At 47.4% G+C, this 21,935-nt stretch overlaps 2 protein-coding genes across 5 annotated transcripts in view; one reads left to right on the forward strand and one right to left on the reverse strand.

The window, feature by feature from the left end:
• Positions 1–10,880, forward strand: part of COL8A2 (collagen type VIII alpha 2 chain) — a 138,524-nt gene extending 127,644 nt beyond the window's left edge. For all 4 annotated transcript variants that reach the window (XM_074934687.1, XM_074934684.1, XM_074934685.1 and 1 more), the window contains one exon: positions 5,894–10,880. In XM_074934687.1, coding sequence (XP_074790788.1) covers positions 5,894–7,815 — 1,922 coding nt within the window. In that variant the 3' untranslated portion in view covers positions 7,816–10,880. The remainder of the gene's footprint in view (positions 1–5,893) is intronic.
• Positions 10,881–12,859: 1,979 nt separating this feature from the next.
• On the reverse strand, positions 12,860–21,935 carry ADPRS (ADP-ribosylserine hydrolase). Its single transcript, XM_074934688.1, has 6 exons — positions 21,710–21,935; positions 19,510–19,606; positions 18,335–18,542; positions 18,037–18,221; positions 16,716–16,816; positions 12,860–16,120 (listed from the first exon to the last, which is right to left on the reverse strand). Exons 1-6 carry the CDS (start codon positions 21,933–21,935, stop codon positions 15,828–15,830), a joined length of 1,110 nt encoding a protein of 369 aa, XP_074790789.1. The 3' UTR covers positions 12,860–15,827.

Raw genomic sequence — 21,935 nt, forward strand, 5'->3', positions numbered from 1 at the left:
GGGATGTATCAACCCTCATGGTTCAGGGCATAGACCAACCACTGGCTGCTTGAGGTGAGGAAGAAACTTCTTTTCATTGGCACATTATTCCATCACAGGCCATTATGAAATTTCTTGCACCTTCCTCTGAAGCAGCTGATGCTGGCCACTGTCAGAGATCAAGCTAGGTGGACCATTGAGCTGAAAATTCTTTTGTTCTGGAATTAGGTTGAAATCTTCCTTCTGGACCTGAGGTGAGACCTTCTGCGGAGGCTCTGTCTATTGTTTTCCCTCCCAGACAATCCAGGTGGCTGTTTCCATTAGCATTCATGGTAGTTTTGCTCATACACAGAGGGGAGCGCATAACCCCTTGCTATTGCTGTGAAAAGCAGACTCTCCGAGACATGCGTCTGTGGTAAGACACAGTCTCTTGAAATTGGATACCGTTGGGGCTGTAGTGTCCCAATTTTCTCTGTGCTAACGTCCCCGGTTTGGTTTTCCTGTCTGCTTTCTTGGCTGCCTGCAAGCTGGCAACTCACATCTGGCTTTTTCTTTTGGTGAGGTTTTTTTTTTCCTGCCCCCTCCTTCATGGGCTCAGCTGTATCTCCATGTTCTGATTCCATGCGAAATGACCTAGAAAACTAATTCTTTACAAACCATAGCATCCAGCACAAGAAGAAAAGAAAAAAACCCCACATATTGAAATAATTTTCCTGGGAAGATATTTCCCAGAAATCTGCTTCAACACACAGTTTAAATCTTTCTTTTTTCTCGGCTGCAGAAATCCAGAGGCGATGTCTTGATAGACAAGTATTTCCTTAATCAAGATAACTGTGTGACCTCTATTAGAGTAGAGGATGTGGGCAAGTCTTTGATATGCAGATAAGCTCAGGAAAGCCTAAGCCCTGAAAAGGTTTCCATTAACGAAAGAAAAATAACCACATTTCCAGACTTGGTTGAAATGACCAGCGCTAATTTTTGTGCTTAAAGGAAAAGCCCCCTTTGATACTTAGGCCTTGTCTGCTGCCTTTATTATTTTTACCACCTGTGCCTTAAATCTCATGTAATCTTTCCCCATTGACTGAGCAAAATCTCCTAGTGTTGGCAGATCCATCCAGCCCCACGGTTTCCTTGCTTTTATGTCCTCAGCTCAGCACACTGACTCCCCAGTCTCCAGGGGATGGACCTGGCTCTATTCCCAACACAGATTCTGTTTCTCTCCAGCACCCACTTCTCTTTTACCCTCCCCTCCTGGAACTTTTGAACCTCCTTTGCCCAGAGCATTGAACCAGGCAGTCCCAGACCTTCCCTTAGCTTTTACCATTCACAACTCCTTCTAAAGCCAGGACCGACAGCTAGGCCTGTGCGTCCAGCATCTGGCATTCAGAGCATCTGTCTGTCCATGGGCTAGTGGGCACTAGCAAGGCAGTGGGTGTAGCTTGAAGCTTTTCTCTCAGATGGTGGATGGGTGGGTGGAATGTAGATAGACAGCTTCCTCCTCTCCCTACGTTTGCTTGTGGGGCTGCAGGCCTAGAAAATCCATGATCAACTAGAATTTTTTGTTAAAACTCTCCCCTTGTGGAGTATGAAAAGCAATCAGAAGACAGCATCTTTCTTTCGTTTTCTGTTTGTTCCTTGTCTGTCCTCAGTGCAGTGTGACTCATCAGCTTTCCCATCCAGCAGCTTACAATCACCAAACACAGTCTGCATGCTCCTCCTTCCTCCCCATAGCGTCATACTGGGGTTGTAGCCTATGTACAATTCCATAAACTAGGAGCAAACAGTTGGGTGGTTTATACGATTGGCCGTGGGAGAATTTTGTGCTGGGCCGTACCCTGCAAATGCAAGTCATTGGTTTAAACCTGGCTGATGGCAGGAGTCATGACCCAAAGCCAACCTGGGCTGAGGGACAGCATGGTTCAGAGGACAGTGCACTGGATAGGGACAGAAGTCCTTGGTTCTTTTCCCAGCTCTGCTGTGTGACTTTGGGCAAGTCAGTTCTCCACTCCCACCCTTTGTCCATCTAGATTGCAAGCTCTTCATGTTAGCATTGTCTCCTGCTGTGTGTACAAACAATGCCCAGCACCATGGGCCCCTGATCTCAGCTGGAGTTACTAGGTGTTACTGTCATATAAATCATTAGATGGTTCTTCCTTGTGAAATGAGTTTGGGCTCTATTCTGCTACCAAGCAAATATGGCATGGTGCATGAAGTGCATTATAAAATTGGCCTTTTCACATTAGAGCCCGTAGTTTGTGAGGCAAGCTAGAAATGGCCCAATAAAGTAATCTTAACTCCTAATACGTGGGTAAATCAATGCACATCAAAGAGTAAAACCTTTGACTGCACAAAGTTTAGAAGGACAGCTGAATGGACAGAAACCTCTCTTGCTAAAGGCAAATGTGATCCAAATGCCTCCAGGTGCAGCCTCTTCCATTTGTAAACAGGGATCGTAGAGACACATGGTGTATACAGATACCAGAATTGAAGTAGGAAACAAACCTCCCATGTAAACAGCATCCAACGGTTTGAGACCCATTTGAGGTCTATCTAGCCGCTGAGAATACCTTGTTACATAAACTGAGACACAAAGGGCCAGATGCTGCCCTGGCACCTGATGCTTCTGGGGTCACTTTTATAAAGGGTGGCTGATGTAGCCAGTTTGCTACATTTTGGCCACATTTGGCTATAAAGTCATAGACAGGGCAATGAGAAGTCTTTGCCAGCCAGAGTCCCCGGTTTTAGAAACGTGTATAAGTAACCATCAAATGTCTCTTGTCTATCAAACCCACCTGGGACAAGAGCCAGTCAAATGTTTCACCCCTCTTCTCAGGTGGGAAGGGATGCCATGCCGAGGCTACTCGGTCCGGGGACTCAGGGTGTGCCTGCACCAACATTCTCAGTGTGTTTCAAGTTTCCTCCCCGATGCGACCCTCCATAGGCAAGCGGGACTCTGCCAATGATCACAGACCCATCTTACATGAATGCACAAATGACAAACCAATTAACTAGCTGCTCTCCCAAGAAAATGTCCTAAAGTATAGTAGTCAGCCTAGTAAGAGAAAACCATTATAGGACTAGAGAAGCCCAAGATTTTAAGGGCGGCTCAGTCATTCAGTGGATTGGTGACAGGGTACCGTTAATCTTGGCTGTGGCTTTCAACACCAACACTCTTTCGAGTCCAGCCCAGAGCAGTAGAAACTGAAAGCCATTACCCTCTGATGGCTCTCTTGTAGCCAGTATGAATGATTTGGGGGGGAAGTCCTCAGGTCCTAGGGAACATGTAAAAACAGCCCCCTAAAAATCACCCTCACAGCTGATGCTAATTGGCATGCTTGGTAATACTGGCAGTGGAGAAATTAAGGGTTGGCAGGGACCCTGGAGGCTAGTCAATGCTCGTTTCTAGTGATAGTTCGGCAACAACAGGCCTTAAGCTCATTGGTGGGGCAGCGTGTGACGCCTCCTCTGTCACATTTCTAGAGGAACGTCAGGCTTGTGAATAAGGCACTGGGACTAAAGAGATGTGGATTCAGTCCCCACCTTTGCCAAGACCTCCTGTGTAACCAAGTCACTTCGGTCCTGATCCTCAGAGGTATTTAGGCACCTAAAGCCCATTTTTTCAATGGACCTTACGAGTCTAAATACCTTTAAGGCGCTGGGCCTTAAGCTCTTTATGCCTCAGTTGCTCATTTGTTGATGAGCCTAATTACCAAGGTGCATAAAAATCAATTATTTAAAAAAAAAATCAGATTTTTTTGATAAAATGCTTTTTGAGGAAAAAAAACCTATCTAAAGATAGTTTTAATTAAGATACATTATAGCTCAAAGATATCTCATCATGGAATAGGGATTATAAATTCTAATTCTATAGTATGAGACAATATATTCACGTAGTGTTTAAGAAAAGTTTTGTAAATGAGTTCTAATAGTTCATGGATTAGGGACCCAATTTGATGGGGTTCCAGGGGCTTCTGTACAGATTATTTAGGTTAATCTTTCTATCTACCCAATGGGACTCAGTGCTCAGTCTAGAAGATACCATCAGATGCTTAGTTTTGCAGTTCTCAAACTGTGGATTTGTGTCTCCAGAGGTAACATGCTTGTTAACAGCAAAAATGTTTTTAAATAAATGATATAGAGAGGGGAGAAATAACGGACCTCAACCCTATTGTCCCTCTGCAAATTTGTGTACACAGAGTCAATCCCTTACCTCTCTTTAAAAGTGCAAAGTTTCAAAAAGTTCAATGAATGGAAGATTGTTGGGGGCGGAATAGATCTGGAAAAGGAGAAGAAGTCTGGAGATAAATGTAAGAAGCGAGGGACATATGCTTTTTTGTTAAAATATTATATATTTGCTGTTGAAGAAGAAAATCCTTAAAAAATACTTAACATTGTTGTTTTAGTTAAATAAAACAATTTAAATGTCTGTGTGGTGATGTTCTCCTCCTAATACAGCATGGCAAGAAAATCCTCCAAATATTAATGATTAACCGGTTGAGCTGGAGATAGTTCACCTCCCAATAACTTCATAAATATCTGCTTCAATTACCTTTGGTAAATGAAATAACCAAACAATCATTCATTTTCTGATATAGCTGTAAAACTAATCGGAAAAGTTTTCAAAATAAATCACTGTTTAAAAACCTATACTGTGTACCTTCTAAAAATGAAACCTACATCTATCTCTGAGTTCTGAAGAATATGTATTAAGGTTATAACAACCAACAAGAATGCACTTTTATGTAGAAAACCATGATTAAATTGAGTCTTCCTGATTAGTGATTTAAATCAATCATTATTTAAATCAAATGCACCCTGCTAATTACACTCCTTCCTTTTTGACTATTTTACATGTTTAAAGGGTAAGCTGTTTTTGAGCATGGACCCGCTTACTCGCTGTTTGGATGGTGTCGAGCACAGTGAGGGGCCCAGTCTTGTTGCGGGTTCTAGGTGCTACTATAATATCAAGAGTAATAATGACTTTATGCCATAGATTTTTTTTTTTTGCAACCCAAACACTGATTATCTGTGAATTTGGTGAGCATTGTTATTCTTTGTAAATGACTATACTGCTCATTGAAGATGCCAGAATGATAACTCTAGATGCTGTTAGAAGCATCAGTGGGGAAGCCCAGGGGCCTCTGAAACTATCAAAAATGTCCAAGAGTTAGCCCGCAGTCCAAAAAATATCATGGCTGATACTATTAGCCTTGTCCCCACACTGATATGTGCCTTTTAAGCAGACAGCAGGGCATCCGCAAAGCCACCATCTTTAGTCTCAGTAAAAGCTACAGGTTCATGCTTTTCCTTTTACATTTACCTTGAGCACAGGGAGTCTGAATTGTTCATCTCTATTCCGTTTTTTTTCACATAGTTGGTTGAGCAGATTGGGCTGACTCTCCACTGAATGTTCAAGTACCTCATGGGACTTGTTTTAGCTACTTCTAAATCAGCCATAAATGATCATGTGTCCGAACAGGGTTCTTTTCATCTGGTGCTAACTTATATTCCTACAACCCACCCTTAAAGCAAAAGGAGCCCATGTGTGTGTAACTTATTTCTGGTTAATGAGACCCCATCCCCAGGCTTTCAGAGCACCTTTCATCTCAGACTCTCAAAGTGCTTCACAAATATTAATTTCCGTCATCAGCGGGAGGGTTTATAGCAATAATCTCCACTTAACAAGGCGGTATGGCTCAGAGCCTCAAAAGGTATTTAGGAGCCTAAATCCTATTGAAATCAGTGGGAGTTAGCGTCCTAAATCCTTTTGAGGCTCTGGGCTGTGACTTCACTAACAATCAGCACTAGCCACAATGGCTTCTCCTCTCATGACGCTGAGGTTCTGCTTCTCCTGGTAGTGGGTGGCCTTTCCTCACTTATCCAGTAAGGATTTGGTATCTTTTGCTCTTAACAGCCATGCCACCACTCCTGCCGATGGATCTCAAAGGGGAGCCAGGACCCCCAGGAAAGCCAGGACCAAGAGGACCTCCAGGCCCCCCAGGCTATCCAGGAAAACCAGGCACTGGGAAACCCGGACTTCATGGCCAGCCAGGCCCTGCTGGGCCCCCTGGATTTTCTGGTGTTGGCAAACCAGGTATCCCAGGGCTTCCAGGAAAAGCAGGTATGAAAGGGATGCCCGGCCTCAAAGGTGAACCCGGCATGAGAGGTGAGCAAGGCCAGAGAGGATTACCTGGCCCGCCAGGATTGCCTGGGCCAGCAGGCATCTCAATCAATGGGAAACCAGGCATGCAGGGCACTCCAGGCCTACCAGGATTTAGGGGTGAGCCTGGGCCAAAAGGGGAGCCAGGGCCTCGGGGGGAGCGTGGCTTAAAGGGTGAAAATGGTGTTGGGAAGCCAGGGTTTCCAGGTCCCAGAGGAAATGGAGGGCCCCCCGGCCCCGCTGGGCCTCCAGGGCCAAACGGCATTGGGAAACCAGGGTTTGATGGCTTACCAGGTGCTCCAGGGGGGAAAGGCGAGATGGGTCCATTTGGAGCCCCTGGGATCAATGGGGAACCTGGGCCGATGGGTCCACGGGGTCCACCAGGCATTGATGGAATAGGCATCCCAGGGGTCGGAGGGGTTCCGGGTATGCAAGGCCCTGTGGGGCCAAAGGGAGAACCCGGTATCCGTGGCCTTCCCGGTTTACCTGGGCCTGCAGGCTATGGGAAACCGGGTCTGCCGGGCTTAAAAGGAGATCGTGGGCAACCTGGGGTCCCAGGAGCCATTGGCGACAAAGGGGAACCAGGCATAGACGGGGAAGCAGGTGAGCAGGGCCCTCAGGGTATCATTGGAGCCCCAGGGGTGCCGGGCTCCATGGGCTTGCCGGGCAAATACGGGCTGCCAGGCCTCAAAGGTGAGGCTGGGTTACCTGGGCCCCCAGGAATACCAGGGATGCGTGGAGACCAAGGGCCAAACGGTTTTGCAGGGAAACCAGGGGTGCCTGGAGAGAGAGGTCTGCCTGGGTCACATGGACCCCCTGGCCCCAAAGGCCCAAAAGGAGAACCAGGCTTCACAGGGGTTCCTGGAGTGCCAGGGTTAACAGGTAGCCTGGGACCAAAGGGGGATGCAGGAATTCCAGGCCAGCCCGGCCTGAGGGGCCCATCTGGTATTCCAGGCCTACAAGGCCCTTCTGGTCCCATGGGGCCACAGGGCTTACCAGGGCTGAAAGGGGAACCTGGCCTCCCAGGCCCTCCAGGTGTGGGGAAGGTAGGGGAGCCTGGCATTACAGGACCCATTGGCCCACCGGGAATACCAGGGACACGTGGATTAAACGGCCCCCCAGGACCACCAGGGCCGCCTGGTCCCCCCGGGGCACCAGGGGTGTTCGACGAGACAGGCATTGCTGGGCTGCACTTGCCAGATGGAGGCGTGGAAGGAGCGGTGTTGGGGAATGGCAAGCCTGGGAAGCCACAGTATGGCAGAGGGGAGCTCTCTGCCCGGATAGCACCCGCTTTCACGGCCATCCTGACCTCCCCATTCCCAGCCTCTGGCATGCCAGTCAAATTCGACAGGACTTTGTATAACGGGCACAACGGCTATAATCCAGCCACTGGGATATTCACCTGCCCCATCTCCGGCATCTATTACTTTGCCTACCACGTGCACGTCAAAGGGACTAATGTCTGGGTGGCGCTTTATAAGAACAATGTGCCCGCCACATACACCTACGATGAGTACAAAAAAGGCTACCTGGATCAAGCCTCAGGCAGCGCAGTGCTCGAACTCAAAGAGAATGACCAAGTCTGGGTCCAAATGCCCTCGGACCAAGCCAATGGGCTGTACTCCACAGAATACATCCACTCCTCCTTCTCCGGCTTCCTGCTTTGCCCCACATAACAGCTGTTGGGTGTGTTTCCTTTTTACCCACTTTAGCCATAAACTGTCATGTTTTTTTAATAATTTTTTTTAAAAAATAAAAGAAATACAAAAAAGAAAAATCACTGGGAAGAATGCGCAAGTCATTGGCGCAGGATCTCGCTTCACACTGTTCACTCAAGGAGTCGAGAGGATAAGGGGAAAGGAGCTTTTGTTGTTTCTTGGGGGGGGGGCAAGTGGGGGAGGTGTATTTGGAATAAATTTTACCTCTGTGACTGCACATCAAACACAGAAACCAGCTCGGGCTGGCTAGGATCTAGCTATGCAACTAAACTGTAAGAGGAGGAAAGCTGAAGAATCTAGACCCTTCTTGATTTATAATCAAGTGCCCTTGTTCCCGCTGTTGAGTACTACTTAAATAAATAAAGCCATTTTGCGTATTCGTTAGCCAATCCAGGGGTCCTAAGCAATCTCAAATCTCTAGAGCAGTGGAAATTCCTGGTGGATTGACTATCCCCTTCCCAATCAATCATTTCCCCACATTTCAATCTCATTGACGCTTGAAGTCAGCCTCTCAGATTCAACCAGCGTGGGTAGATTTAGTCATCAAAAGGGGAACACTTTACAGAAGCACCTTTTTATAAGTAAATATTTAAGAAAAAAATCTTTAGGAACAAAAAACGTCATTAGTAGCACCTGGCAATAGGATGGGTGCCAAATAGTCTCCAAAGCCATTCAGGGAATTTGGGACTCCTGTGATGAACAATGTTCTTTGACCTTGTATTAATTCCTGCATTGGCAAGTCAAAGAGCCAGTTCTATCACGTATATTTCTGTAGCCCACAGACTTGTTTGGGCTTATGAACATTTTATTATCTGAGAATCCAAGGATGGCACTGCAAGCACGGCTTACATTGCTACTAGCTGATTTCATGGAAGGTTTAGCTATGCTTTCTTTAAGGTGCCATTTATGGACATCTTACTTTTAATGTCTACCTTTCAGGATGTGTACACTTTTTCTTCCTTCCCCTTTGGGAACCTATTAAAAAAAAACATTCATTCTAACTTTTCATGCATTCATTTTACAACGGTGCTATTACCTACTTAACAAGGTTATTTACAAGTATAGTGCAATAAGTCTCTTTGAAAGGTGCACTATTCTGAGTGCAGGTTTCTGTGACTTAAGAAAAAAAATCATTTCACATTTGTCCTGTTATCACCACTTTGCCTCAATAATGCTTGAAATGTCATTGATATTAATATGGGTTACAAGGTTTATTACAGCTTTTGGTATGCACAGCTATTGATCACGTGGCTGCTCTGGCCTTTGCTAACTGGAACAATTGAACCCTGTTGCTTTGCAGCTTGTGGTAAGGGTAAAATGGCTACAGACCATTGCATTTAAAAGTTACTAAAGAGATTCTTCTCTTCCTGGTTAGACAGAACGCTGTTGAAGTTAAGCCACATATAATATACTGAATTCCTTTCTACAAAGATGTGTTCCTAAGAAAACAGCTGAAATTCATTCAGTCAATAGCTCAATGTTCATTACTCTCAAATATCAATGATGCCTGTAATATGGCCAAAGGAGAGAAAAAGAGTAAGAATGTGACTTAATATTATTCTCCAGATTTATTGTAGATAACTATTTAAACATAGATTTTTTTTTTTTCTTAAACTACACTGTGTTTGTGTGTCTTGCCATCCAGGGCTTCCATTTATAAAAATACACCCTCCCTGAATTACAAAATAGGAAACAAAAAGAAGGAAGCTAAAGAAAAAACAATACCATAGCCTAACATTTCAGATAGAATCTTTCTGGAATTGGGTCTCCCCACCCCTTTGTTTTAGTTTTTATTCTGATTTACAGAAGCAGGTTGTGAAGCGATAGAACTTTTAACAAAGACAAATACGGCCTGGTATTTTGAATTCTGTCATATGTTTTTAATTCCTGAAGGCAGAAGAATGTCAGAGCCATTCATGGCCCAGATTCTGTTGGTAATCGGTTCTTTGATTTCCCATTCGAACTAGGAACCATAAAGTAAAGACCTAAAATTTGAAGAGGAGGAGCTCAATTCCTCTCTTCAAATCTACACTTGAAAGGACAGTGCCGGCGTGGGGCTTCTGTCTCCTTGGTTTAAATGTATTTTCCTGCAGAGAACCACAATGAACTCAAGTTGATAATAGAGCAGACCCGTTCATTTCAGAGCAAAGAGGTCTCACTCCTTGTACCAGGTAACACTGCCAGAGGCAGAGATGGTAACTTACATATGCTACCTGCAGTAGGGTAAGGAACTTCCACACCGTTGAAAATTCACTCAAGGGTGGAAGTTTAAGCCTGTTACTCGACAAAGCAACTTATTTATACTGTGTTCTAACCTACGTTCAGTCCTGGTTTGGTTTTGTTATTAATTCAATCCTCTGGTTCTGGCTGGCAAAAACAGTGACAGAAATGCACATTATAACCAAATGCAAATATTAACTCATTCAGTTCTGTAGAAAATATTTTGCAATTTCACTTTCCCTTCATGTGCAGAGCAAAAACCATAATCAACCTTCTGCAGCTCTATAACCTGTTACGTTTACACAGTAATTGAATGACAATGATATTACACACACAGGGAGGCTAGGAAACGATGCACAGGGTGAAGGAGGGAAGGTGTTCAATAAACCAGATATTGTCAGGAAGATTTCTTTTGAAGTATTTAGTATATAATATTTGCCAGCGGGAAGGTTTATTTTCTGTCATGGGTGTGAGCACTTGGGATTGTGGTATCAGTCTCACACACACAAAATATGGTTGGGATGGATGAAGTTTGTCAATTTTTAACTATGAAAACTACATTACAGTGTGCATTTTTTATATACATGTTCTTACTTTTTTTTAAAGTTTGCCTCGAGTATCTTCTTTTCTAACCTAGTATATAGAGGATTTTAGTTTTGTAAAAATACCTATTACATGCACTGTCTGTCATAGTAAAATTGGTTTAAAATGCCTTCTCTTTGATTGTGATCGGAAACTGGCCTCTTCAGAACTAAAACTACAGTACTTGATTGTATTGATACAACATCAATAAAACTTATTGTATAAAAGATCATCTCAGCTGTGCCTTTGTCCTATTATGATTTATTTGTATTGCAGGAGCACCTACACATAGTAAGAGACAACCCCTGCTCCTGCTTACAGTCTGAACAGGCGAAGGAAAGATTAATATAGCCATTGTCCTGGGGACATGAGGCACAGGAATAGTCCTCCACTCACCCAGGGAGCCCATGTCAGAGCTCAGATTTGAACCCACACCTTCTGTAGCACCGGCCAGCACCCAAACCACAAGACTAAGCTTCTGTATTCAAAGTACTACTTCTGAAATACCCTTGTATAAGTCTGGCCATAATCGAAGGTCTCAGCTCATAGTATCCTGCCTGCCCTATGAGCTCTCCTTTGTAATATGCACAGCCTTAGATACAGAAGTCCTCACTTCTCTTCATACAACAGGAACACATCCTGGTCACTGGCAGTGAAACAGGTTTCCCCGCAACACCCCACCAATGTGCACCCAAAGGAAGGGGTACTTAAGCCTTCATAGCCCATTCAGTCCATGGTTTATCTGTTAAGACTGCCACTGAGTGGACCAATTGGTGGCAAAGGTGAGGGTTGATTTTGGTAACGTAACTGACCCCCTAGGAACTGGAATGAGATTGCAGAACTGGCATAGGCTCAGGGTATCAGCTTTCATTCAAAGCCTGTCACCTCCAGGCTGCCCACTCAATTCAGACTTAGCTTGAGAGAATGATAATAGGAGAGGGCAGCTATCCTGCTCCCTGATCAACATAGGAAAAACTTATTCCACGTTGCCACTACAGCACTGCCACAGTCCAGAAGTTCCTTAAAGGAAGATGGTGAAATTTGGGGCCTTCCAAATATTGCAACATTTTTTCCTCTTCTACCTGGCAATTATTAGGTTGAGGAATTTAAGGCACAAGAGTGAGTGCTCGAGTTTCCTTTCCTGGAAAAATGGGGTTTTGCTAGAAATTAAAAATGAACCCAACGCCAGGAGCTCACCCATCACTCCCAAGCTACTTCTCAAGGAGAGAGCAGCATGTGCCTTCTAAGCTGCGGAAGGAGACAGAAATTTGAAGTAACAATGCAGAGTTTCTATTCAAGCTTCCAAAAACTATGAAGAGTACCAGATTGTGCTAACTGGTTATGACCACCCTTGCCACCATAACAAATTCCACTATGTATACGGACCATGCTACCCATTTACCTTCTTCCCCATTAAAAGAAGCCAGTGAGAATGCAGCTCAGTTCTTTGGGCTTTAAGCATCATTGATGCCATCAGTTTGTTTTCTTCTCTTTCTTCTCTCCTAATTGGGAATGTTGTTAACTATAGCTAACGAAACACTTCCAGGCAGAAATGTGAATTTTAAGTTGACATGTCCCTTTAAACCCTGTTACATTTAGGGGTGTAAGACACTTTTGGTGCACTATACATAATAACTAAACTGAACTGATTCTAGCAGCAAGGCTCCAGCAGTTGACTCCTTTCCACCCATTGCTCCTTATTGCAAATATTTTCTACAAGCAAGACTCTGGAGCGAAAACTCCAGCACTGAAATACTTTGGGGGCATGCAATTGCCACTCAGGGCACGGTATGACTGATGCACTAAACTGCCTCTATCGTTAACAGGCGTTCCGCACTTTTACCATGACACTCACACCATTCACTGCTTGTAAACAAAAGCAGCCATTGTGAGAACAGTTTTTACGGCAGATTTCAAGAATTAAACTTACTGCAAATGAAGCAGGAGGCCTGGCTCCTCACAAGATGCCACTAATTGGCCTGGAAATGCTTTTAGCCTGCTTTCCGGAGAAACATTTTTAAGAAACCGTAACAAAACAGTTTCAGGCTGAGTGATGAAAGAAGAGAAGTGGGGAGGGGAGGGGAGGGGGGACAGAGGGGATAGCCTAAAGCTTTTCCTATGATTCCCCTTGTAATTTAGCCTCGCAAGGGGCTGGCTGCCCCCATACATGGAAATATATAGGCAGAGGGTAAAACTATAAATAGAATGACATACAATAAAGCCCAAAGGTGGCATTTAAAGTGCAGTTATGATCTAGTAATATTACTGTAAACTTGTCACGTTAGTGCACTTAGGACTATTTTTGCACCCAGTGCAGCCTCCCCCACCAATGCTGCTCAGTAAAGGCCAAAATCAGTCATGTGAAGGGAGATGGGAGCAGGGCTAATTTCAGAACTGTTATCATCGGCGAGGCAAGATCTGGGAAAACGCAAACAGGATCATTCCCACATTGTGTGATGGCATCAGCACAAACACCTTTGCACATAACGCAGGGTAAAGGCTAAATGCCCTCTGCACTGAAATAACTAGTCGCGCTAAAATTCAAAGCTGTCTGCAATATTATAACAAAGAAACCCAAGGAGAGGGGACAGATCTCTCTGCTCCTGCCAACAGACCCAATGGTCTCATGCAGTGTCCCAGCTTCACAGGTGGAGCAGGGCTTGGCAAATTACAGCTACAGGTGACACCCACAGGGCACTTTCCAGCCAATTATACTGCAGCTTACAGGAGGTGACTACAGAGGAAATTTGATACTGAGAAAGCCTAGAAAGCTACAGTAAGAATGTGGGGAGCCCAGACAGGAAGGTGATGGGAAAGTAATGGTTTTCCTGTTGTGTTAAGGCATCATTTATAAATCTGGCTCCAAGTCCCTTACTCAGCCCATCAACTATAGCTCCAGTGATGTTAATGACTCATCATCACATGCACTACACAAGTCTGAGTGCAGTTTCTTTGCTGGGAGCCTGTCTGGTCACAGATGTTTGGACATATGGGAAATGCTGCTGGGGACTAACATCTGCTCTGGCTGAAGCGCACTGAGCTTTTTACCAGTAGATGAATTGTGCTCTGCATGAATGTCAAAGGACCCAGGAAAAGACCAGGACCTGGTTGGCAGAGCTGTGAAAGAGGACACAGAAGATGACCAAGGCCTTCTGCAGCTGAGCTATCACTTTCACTGCAACACTTCAAGAGCCTGCCACTGATTCACAAGGTTTCCACACAGGAAAATCCCATCCCTACACACCACCGCTGGAGAACAGGCTCCAGTCCAATCAGTCTGCGCAAATGTGCATACAGATTTTCCCTACTGGGTTCCAAGTTCAGCTACAGTTGAATGGCCAGGAATTTCTACCCCAGCTAGGAAAGGCTCCACAGGCGAAGCACATATAAAGAACATCTCTTTGTCCAAGTCGTCCAAATTTTAGTTTGCTACCTAAAAAGGCTGAGGTCAGGTAAGTCTCCAGGCTAATGACTGACTTATGCAACACAACTCCTTTACTTTGATAATTAGCCACTGTTCCTGTATTTTCCTTTAACGATCCTAAGTGATTTGATTACTTTTAAGAAAAACAGCCTCTGCATGTTTTATGGTGCACATTTCAATCCTAGCTTAGGAAAATCTAGACTTTATAAACCGCTAACTTGTGCAAGCTCCACAACTTCTTTCCATTCAAAAGAAAAACAAGATCAGTTTAAACAGAAAATTTGTTTTTAAATGTCTTCCTTGAAAATTCTGAAGTCTCCTGCAGAATCTCTTGAAGACATGTTTTACTTCTCAGATCTGCAGCATAGTCTATAAATATAGTGGGCCCATAATTCCACATATTTATAGGACAAATAGTCATGTGTGTACACGGAAAATCCATTAAAGCTTCACGCAATAGACTGGTACTCTAGGGAAGCAAAGTACAGGAAAGGTGAGGAATAACCCAATTACAACCAGATTGTTCATATGTACACACAATAACTTTCTGCCGACATCAGCAGGAAATAAGCCCCCTATTAGTAATGTGTTCACTTCCCAGCTTTAGTAAAATATATATATGTAAAATTACTTTGGAACATTTGGATTTATAGCCATTTCCATATGATAGCTGCCTGCAAACAGGATGGTTTTTATTTCTTTGTTTTCTGTAATTACTATAGACATTTCAAAACACATTATTTACACAATTCAGCTTGCATACAGACTCAGATTATTTCCCCTCTGCCTACTTGACTGGGCACATTTTTAAACACCCTGCTGCAGAACACTGTTTTCTAATACATCCTCTACCATTTGTAGGGTCTCCTAGTACATGAGCCCTTTCTTAACAGAAGTGAATTCTCAACTGAAACTGTCCTTCTGTCCACTTATAGACAATCCCAACCACGTGCAGAGGTTGAAAGCAATTAGAGTTGCATCCTCTTCCCACAGAAGTCACTCGGATTTTTGTCACTGACTTCCCTGGGCCCAAGATTTAGGCCTAAGGTACCACTAGGTTTTACTACATCTCTTCCCACTGATTTACTAGTGACCTTGCCACATGCACTGGACACCAGGTGTACAGAATGGGGTGCAAGCATAGCACACTACTGATTAGGCACTGGGAGGAGAGCAGAGCAAGAGCAGCACTCTGGAAGATCGCAATCTGGTGCATAAAGCAATCGAAAGTTTAGGGAGTCAGGCACAGGTGTAATGCAGAGAGTAAAGACAACAAAAGAATTGAAAGATGGGTACAGCGCAACCCAAGTGCTTCCTGAAGGTTAGACTGTGAACATCTGAATAGAAGTCTGTGGAATCTGGAAACAGACGACAGGAAGATGGTTCCTGGATTTAGACCCAGGAAGCTTGGACAAGTCGTATGACAGAATGAGACACTGACAGGAAAGGCGGCCTTGGTAAGAAGCAGAAATCTCATCAGAAACCAGATATTGCCTTTGTGCTTTGGTGGGACAAATTCCATCGTCCAAAGCTCTCCGTGCAAGCACCCTCCAGATCAATTGTAACAGAAAAACAAGGTCCAAGTCTCACTTCTACCATACGACACATGACAACAAGTGCCATTCTGGAGTTGGCCAGGATACAGATCATTAAAGACAAGGTCGACCCATTTGCTATGGATCTGATCAGTGAGGCAGAGGTAGCCACTTGCTTTAACCTTGGCACAAGACACCACTTCTGTGGCTCAAAGTCGTTGGCTGTAGAGTTCGTGCAAGCTATTTGCCAGCATCTCTGTCTCTTGAAAAGCTTCGCAGCTCTGCTCCCAGCATGGGGGTACCTGCTCCTCCCCATAATACGCTCCTGCAATGGCTCCAGCCATGGTAGCTATAGTATCTGTGTCTCCACCCAGCGAGATACAGTAGATGATGACCCTCTGTAGGTTGTTGTAGTGATGAGGAATATCTGGGTCGGATTTCATGGAGCGCAAGAAGGAGTAAATCGCAGTGGGGACAGACTCCAGAGCAGCAATGCCATTGCCTGTTAATGAAACCAACCACATTCAGTGACAAAGCAGGACAGTTACATCTCTAACCTTCCACAACAGAATCCCTTCCCTTTAGTTCATGAGCTTGTCTTATGGCAATTTCAAACTTTAATATGGCTGGTTCAAGCTAGCTGAAGTGTGAATAGATGCTATGCAAGTTTCCTTCCATCCCATGCTCTCCGCTGGTCTCATTCCTGATCAGCACGCCACTACTACTCCAGTCAGGGAACATGCACCGAACTAGCCCACACACAGCCCTAACCTGTAACATCCCTGGGTTGCCAGGTGTCCAGAAGGAAGTTCTGACTGATGGACTGTCATTAAGAGGAGATCTTGGAAAATTAGACATTATTATTCTCTTGGAAAGATAGCCTTTCATCCACCAAGGCTGCCCTCGGGGAGGGAGTCATTGCAAAGTGACTCACACACTTACTCTTTCCACAGGGAGTGCACAAGCAGTCTTTGCAACACATCCAACCCCTGCTGGTCTGGCGAGCAAGAAATCCAGGAAAGCACTAACCACAGCCTCCCTAAGCTGGCCCAGCCCCATGGCTTTTCCGGAATCCCTGTAGGAAGAAAGGTGCTTACCTAACTCAAGCAATACATCTGACTTAGGAATGGTGCTAAGCTCCAAAAATTCCTTGATCTTCTTAAGACGCCTTGAAAATGGTAATTCCTCAAAACCCATCCTGGAGACAAGAGACAGGAATGTAACAAATGCTCTGCTCCAGTGACTTCTCCCTTCCTGCCACCAGGGAGCAATCTGCATGATTTGATCTAATACAATCCAGCATGTGAAGAGGTGTCCAGAGGGCTCCCAGGAGGCAGACCTTCCAGAAGACGAAACATTAGTGGCTATATATATGCAGCTGTAGGAGTGAATCTTCCCACATTTCCAGGTGTTTGAACCATGGCCTTGTCTACTGAGACCTCCTGTACAAATGCGGAGAACGAGCAAGAACCTCAAAGCAAAGCTGTTCTGAGAGCATGTCAAACTGAAATGAATGAATGAGGGCTTCAGAGGAGGAGAGAAAGGGACCCATCTTACCAGTCTGCAGCAAGTCCACTCTCTTGGAAAGGCCAGATATGGGAAGAGGACGAACTGAAGTTCAAGTTGCAGTGGGGAGAGATTTAGGTTGGATATTAGGAAAAACTTTTTCACTAGGAGGGTGGTGAAACACTGGAATGCGTTACCTAAGGAGGTGGTGAAATCCCCTTCCTTAGACGTTTTTAAGGTCAGGCTTGACAAAGCCCTGGCTGGGATGATTTAGCTGGATTGGTCCTGCTCTGGGCAGGGGATTGGACTAGATGGCCTCCAGAGGTCCCTTCCAACTCTGTGATTCTATGATTCTATGAAGTCTCACAAATTCCTTACGGAACAGGGAGGAGAAGCTAGACCTAGCAGCATGCAGCCATCAGAGCAATATCCCAACTGACTGGACGGCTTTTATGAATCACAGCCACACTCTTCCACTCCATAACGGAACTGGTTTGGACTGAGGGGGAGAGGCAGGGGGAAATGGAACCTGGAGGAGTTTCTCATTCCTCACTCTAAGGACATTCACACTGGGACAGACTGGGAGATGTGCTCATGGCAGCTGAGTGTGTGGCAAGAAAGGCTCTGCAAGCTGCTTCTAGAGAGAGGCAATGAGTCTGTATTTTTCAAACACATGAGTTTCCCAGTCACAGGAAAAGCCATGCAACTAAAATCAAAACACAGCCTAATGACATGAAGGAAAATCTCACTTCCCATGCACAGAATATCATCGAGACAGGACAGAATGCAATCCATGAGGCATTAGGTAGACAGCTGTACAGAGTCAAGAGAAAGACACTGCTGTGAACTAGATCAAATTCCATATGGGGGACACAATGCAACTAGTAGAGGGGCTTACTCAGCCCTACTTACGCTCGTGCATCAGCCAAAGATTTATCATCTGCCTCCACATCCTCCATGTGGCCGATCAGCTGCTCCAGGAAGCTCTCCCGGCTGAGCTCTCCCTGCAAGGCCAAGTGCACTGCCAGAGCCTGCAGGATGGCTCCGTTATAGCCAAGTGAGTTGGCATGGGTCAACTCAGCACTGAGCTTCGCAAACTGTGGATTAAAAAAAATCATTAGGAAACCAGAATGGAAGATAATCACCAAACCCCATCCCATCAGCAGAGATCTGGGAGCCCCAGTGCCCGAACAACCCCCCTGCAATGCACCTTCTTCACATCCTGAACATCAGGGTAAATCAGCGAAATGCCTGCTACCCTCATAGCACCACCGTTCCCGTAGGAGCCTTTCCCATTAAACTGCACTCGGGCTGGCTCAAACACATCACTGCACTTGGGGCTCAGAAGTTTCTTGAACACTTTGACGACTGCCATCCCATAGCCCCGATCCGGCTCCTTCTTATGCTCCTCAGCAAATCTGCCAAAGGTAAAACAGCAGCAATTACACAGGAATTAGAAAAACCACACTGGAAAAGGACAGTGTCAACTTACATTTGGTCTGCTACTAAAATTTTTTTGAAAGAAGCTTTTATAAAGCCTTATTATTATTGCATCAGAGTAACATCCAGAGATCTCAGCAAGTGTCATGGCCCCACTGCACTAGGTGCTGTACAAATATGTACCGTAGAAAGAAAAATCCCTGCCCCAAAGACCTGGGTGGATGAGGATAACAGAGGTTGGACCCTGTGGTTGTACTAACTACATCTATTTGTGGAAATCACTGGTTTCAGCTCTTGACTTTATGATTGTTTTAAGATATACTTTAAAAAATAACTGGAAACATTTTTACTAGTCACACATAGGCAGAAATATTGTTTGTTCAAGTCCAATGGAGACAGTTTTTAAACAATTAAACCTTTACCTTTCAGCATTTGAAACCGAAACACTTCAGCACCAAGTATCTGAAAGGGAAACTGACTATAAAACAAACTGACTTCATGGATTTTCATTGCCCAAAGCTCAGGGAAGTGCAAAAAGGAAACAGTATACAAACCAATAAGTACACTAGAAAGGAAACAATTTTGAAAAACTGAACTGCTTTTAATAACAAAAGTATACAAACTTGTTTGCTTACAACACAAGTGTTACATTGACAGTTTCCCCCCTGTTTAGTTTCAACATCAGATTTAAGATGCCTCTCTAATGACACTGAAGTCAATGAGAATCTAGGAGGGCACAAACCCTGCAGGCACAGGCCAAACTGCAGCATTGGGGCCACTGCTCTTTTTAGTCTCTCCACACAAATAGGCGGCCACTTCAGACTGCATTCCTCTGCACTTTCCTGGACTGAATGGGAATAGCTCAAAGTGGCTGCTTAGCTTTCACTCTCTATTACTTGCAAAAGCAACACAGATCTCCCTGTTGTGCTGACTGCAGCTCCTTACCTCCTGGCCATATCAACTTCATCAAACTCTCCCTTGGCTAACAGGGACCGCACCACACACCTGGCCATGGCTGTGTCATCTGTGTAGCAGAGCGTTTCTGAAAGAGAAGGCAAAAATACCAGATGATCATCCAAACACCAAGAGGTCCCATTGCCCCTCTAGAATCCCAATCCCATTTCTCTACTGCCAGGGGAATTCGCTGTGAATCTGGAGTGTAAAAGACTTGGCTGTATTTCCAGACACTCAGATCTCTTAGCAGGCCTTGTGGGAGATTAAAAGTCATCACTGACTGCAGAGGAGAAACTTCATGAACTACAGCGGTGGAGGAACACGCCTTCAGCAGTAATACATTAGGTCAGAGGTGGGCAAACTACAGCCTGCAGGCCACATCCGGCCTGTGGGACCATCCTGCCCAGCCCCTGAGCTCCCGGCTAGGGAGGCTAGCCAGCCCCTGGCCCCTCCCCCGCTGTCCCCCCTCCTCCGCAGCCTTAGCGCGCTGCACCGCCAACGCTCTGGCCTGTCGCTCCTGTAAAGCGGCGCGGGCGGCGTGGCTGGCTCCAGGCGAGCGGTGGGGCTGCGAGCTCCTGCTGCTCAGAGCAGCATGGTAAGGGGGCGGGGAGCAGGGGGGTTGGATGGGGTGGAGGTTCGGGGCAGTCAGGGGTCAGGGAGCAGGGGGTTGGATAGGGGCTGGGGTCCCGGGGGACGGTTAGGGGACAAGGAGAAGGGGGGCTGGATGGGTCGGGGGTTCTGAGAGAAGTGGGAGGAGGCGGGCGGGGGGGGCACAGCTTTCCCTACCCAGCCCTACATACAGTTTGGAAACCCCAATGTGGCCCTGAGGCCAAAACGTTTGCCCACCCCTGCCTTAGGTGGTGTTGTCAGTAAGAGCAACAAGACCAGCGATCTGGGATTAATATGAAAGAAACACAGCCAATGTGGAATCTAATTATTTCAAAAGAATGAATTCAAAGTGGCTCCAGGCACCACCCCGGAACCTGAGGCCCCCCAGGGGCCCTGCCAGCACCCACTGGGGGCAGTTTTCAAGTGACAGATTCTTTTTCTAAAAAAAGGTCCCCGTCCCCCCACTACTCCTGCATGAAAGCCACTAGCCTTGGGCAGTTTGGGCTGGGTGGTTCACACCCCCGGGGTAGAACAGAGTGTGCGGGGGGGGGGGGGGGAGGGAGGGAGAAGGGTGCGCGGGGGGGACACATAGCGGGTGCGGGGGGACATACACAGCGGGTGCGGGGGTTCAGGCCCCGCGAGGGGAGACGGGACACAGGGGGTGTGGGGGGGGGGAGGACACAGGGGGTGCGGGAGGGGGGGTTCAGGCACCGCGAAGGAGGGGGAACGGGACACAGGGGGTGCGGGGGGGGGTTCAGGCCCCGTTGGGGGGGGACGGGACACAGGGAGTGCGGGGGGGGGGTTTCAGGCCCCGCGAGGGGAGACGGGACACAGGGGGTGCGGGGGGGGTTCAGGCCCCGCGAGGGGGGGGACGGGACACAGGGGGTGCGGGGGGGGGGGGGTTCAGGCCCCACGAGGGAGGGGAAACGGGACACAGGGGGTGCGGGGGGGGGGTTCAGGCCCCACGAGGGAGGGGAAACGGGACACAGGGGGTGCGGGGGGGGGTTCAGGCCCCACGAGGGAGGGGAAACGGGACACAGGGGGTGCGGGGGGGGTTCAGGCCCCACGAGGGAGGGGAAACGGGACACAGGGGGTGCGGGGGGGGGTTCAGGCCCCACGAGGGAGGGGGAACGGGACACAGGGGGTGCGGGGGGGGTTCAGGCCCCACGGGGAGGGGGAACGGGACACAGGGGATGCGGGGGGGGGGTTCAGGCCCCGTTGGGGGGGGGACACAGGGAGTGCGGGGGGGGTTCAGGCCCCGCGAGGGGGGGGGACGGGACACAGGGGGTGCGGGGGGGGGTTCAGGCCCCACGGGGAGGGGGAACGGGACACAGGGGGTGCGGGGGGGGGTTCAGGCCCCGTTGGGGGGGGGGACACAGGGAGTGCGGGGGGGGTTCAGGCCCCGCGAGGGGGGGGGACGGGACACAGGGGGTGCGAGGGGGGGTTCGGGCCCCGCGAGGGGGACACAGGGGGTGCGGGGGGGGGTTCGGGCCCCGCGAGGGGGACACAGGGGGAGATGACGGGGAGAGAGAGGGCGGGGGGGCCCCCAGCGGCGTGAGCCCCACCCCGGCCCGGCCCCCACCTCTGCTCTCCGCCTCCTGGGCGCTGCCCCCGGCCCGGCCCGGCGGCTCCAGGCCGCGGAGGTAGCGCAGCAGCTCGGGCAGCCCCACCACGTCCCTGCCCTCGAAGGCGGCGCCCAGGCAGTCCCCGAGCAGCGCCCCGGCCAGGCAGCCGCGGAACCGGCCGCGGGCCGGCGGGAGCCGCGCGGGGACCCGGCCCAGGGAGCCGCCCGCCAGCGCCGCCGCCAT

This window comes from Natator depressus, chromosome 19 (assembly GCF_965152275.1).
Source record: "Natator depressus isolate rNatDep1 chromosome 19, rNatDep2.hap1, whole genome shotgun sequence".
Taxonomy (NCBI): Eukaryota; Metazoa; Chordata; order Testudines; family Cheloniidae; genus Natator; species Natator depressus.

What these genes read in the sequence shown, in the direction of transcription:
- ADPRS (XM_074934688.1), bottom strand. Translation starts at nt 21,935, where the DNA reads ATGGCGGCGGCGCTGGCGGGCGGCTCCCTGGGCCGGGTCCCCGCGCGG. An exon ending in CCAGGAGGCGGAGAGCAGAG is followed by an intron (nt 19,607 to 21,709) that starts GTGGGGGCCGGG and finishes CTTCTCTTTCAG; the next exon opens with AAACGCTCTGCTACACAGAT. An exon ending in AGATGTATTGCTTGAGTTAG is followed by an intron (nt 16,121 to 16,715) that starts GTAAGCACCTTT and finishes TTTCATTAACAG; the next exon opens with GCAATGGCATTGCTGCTCTG.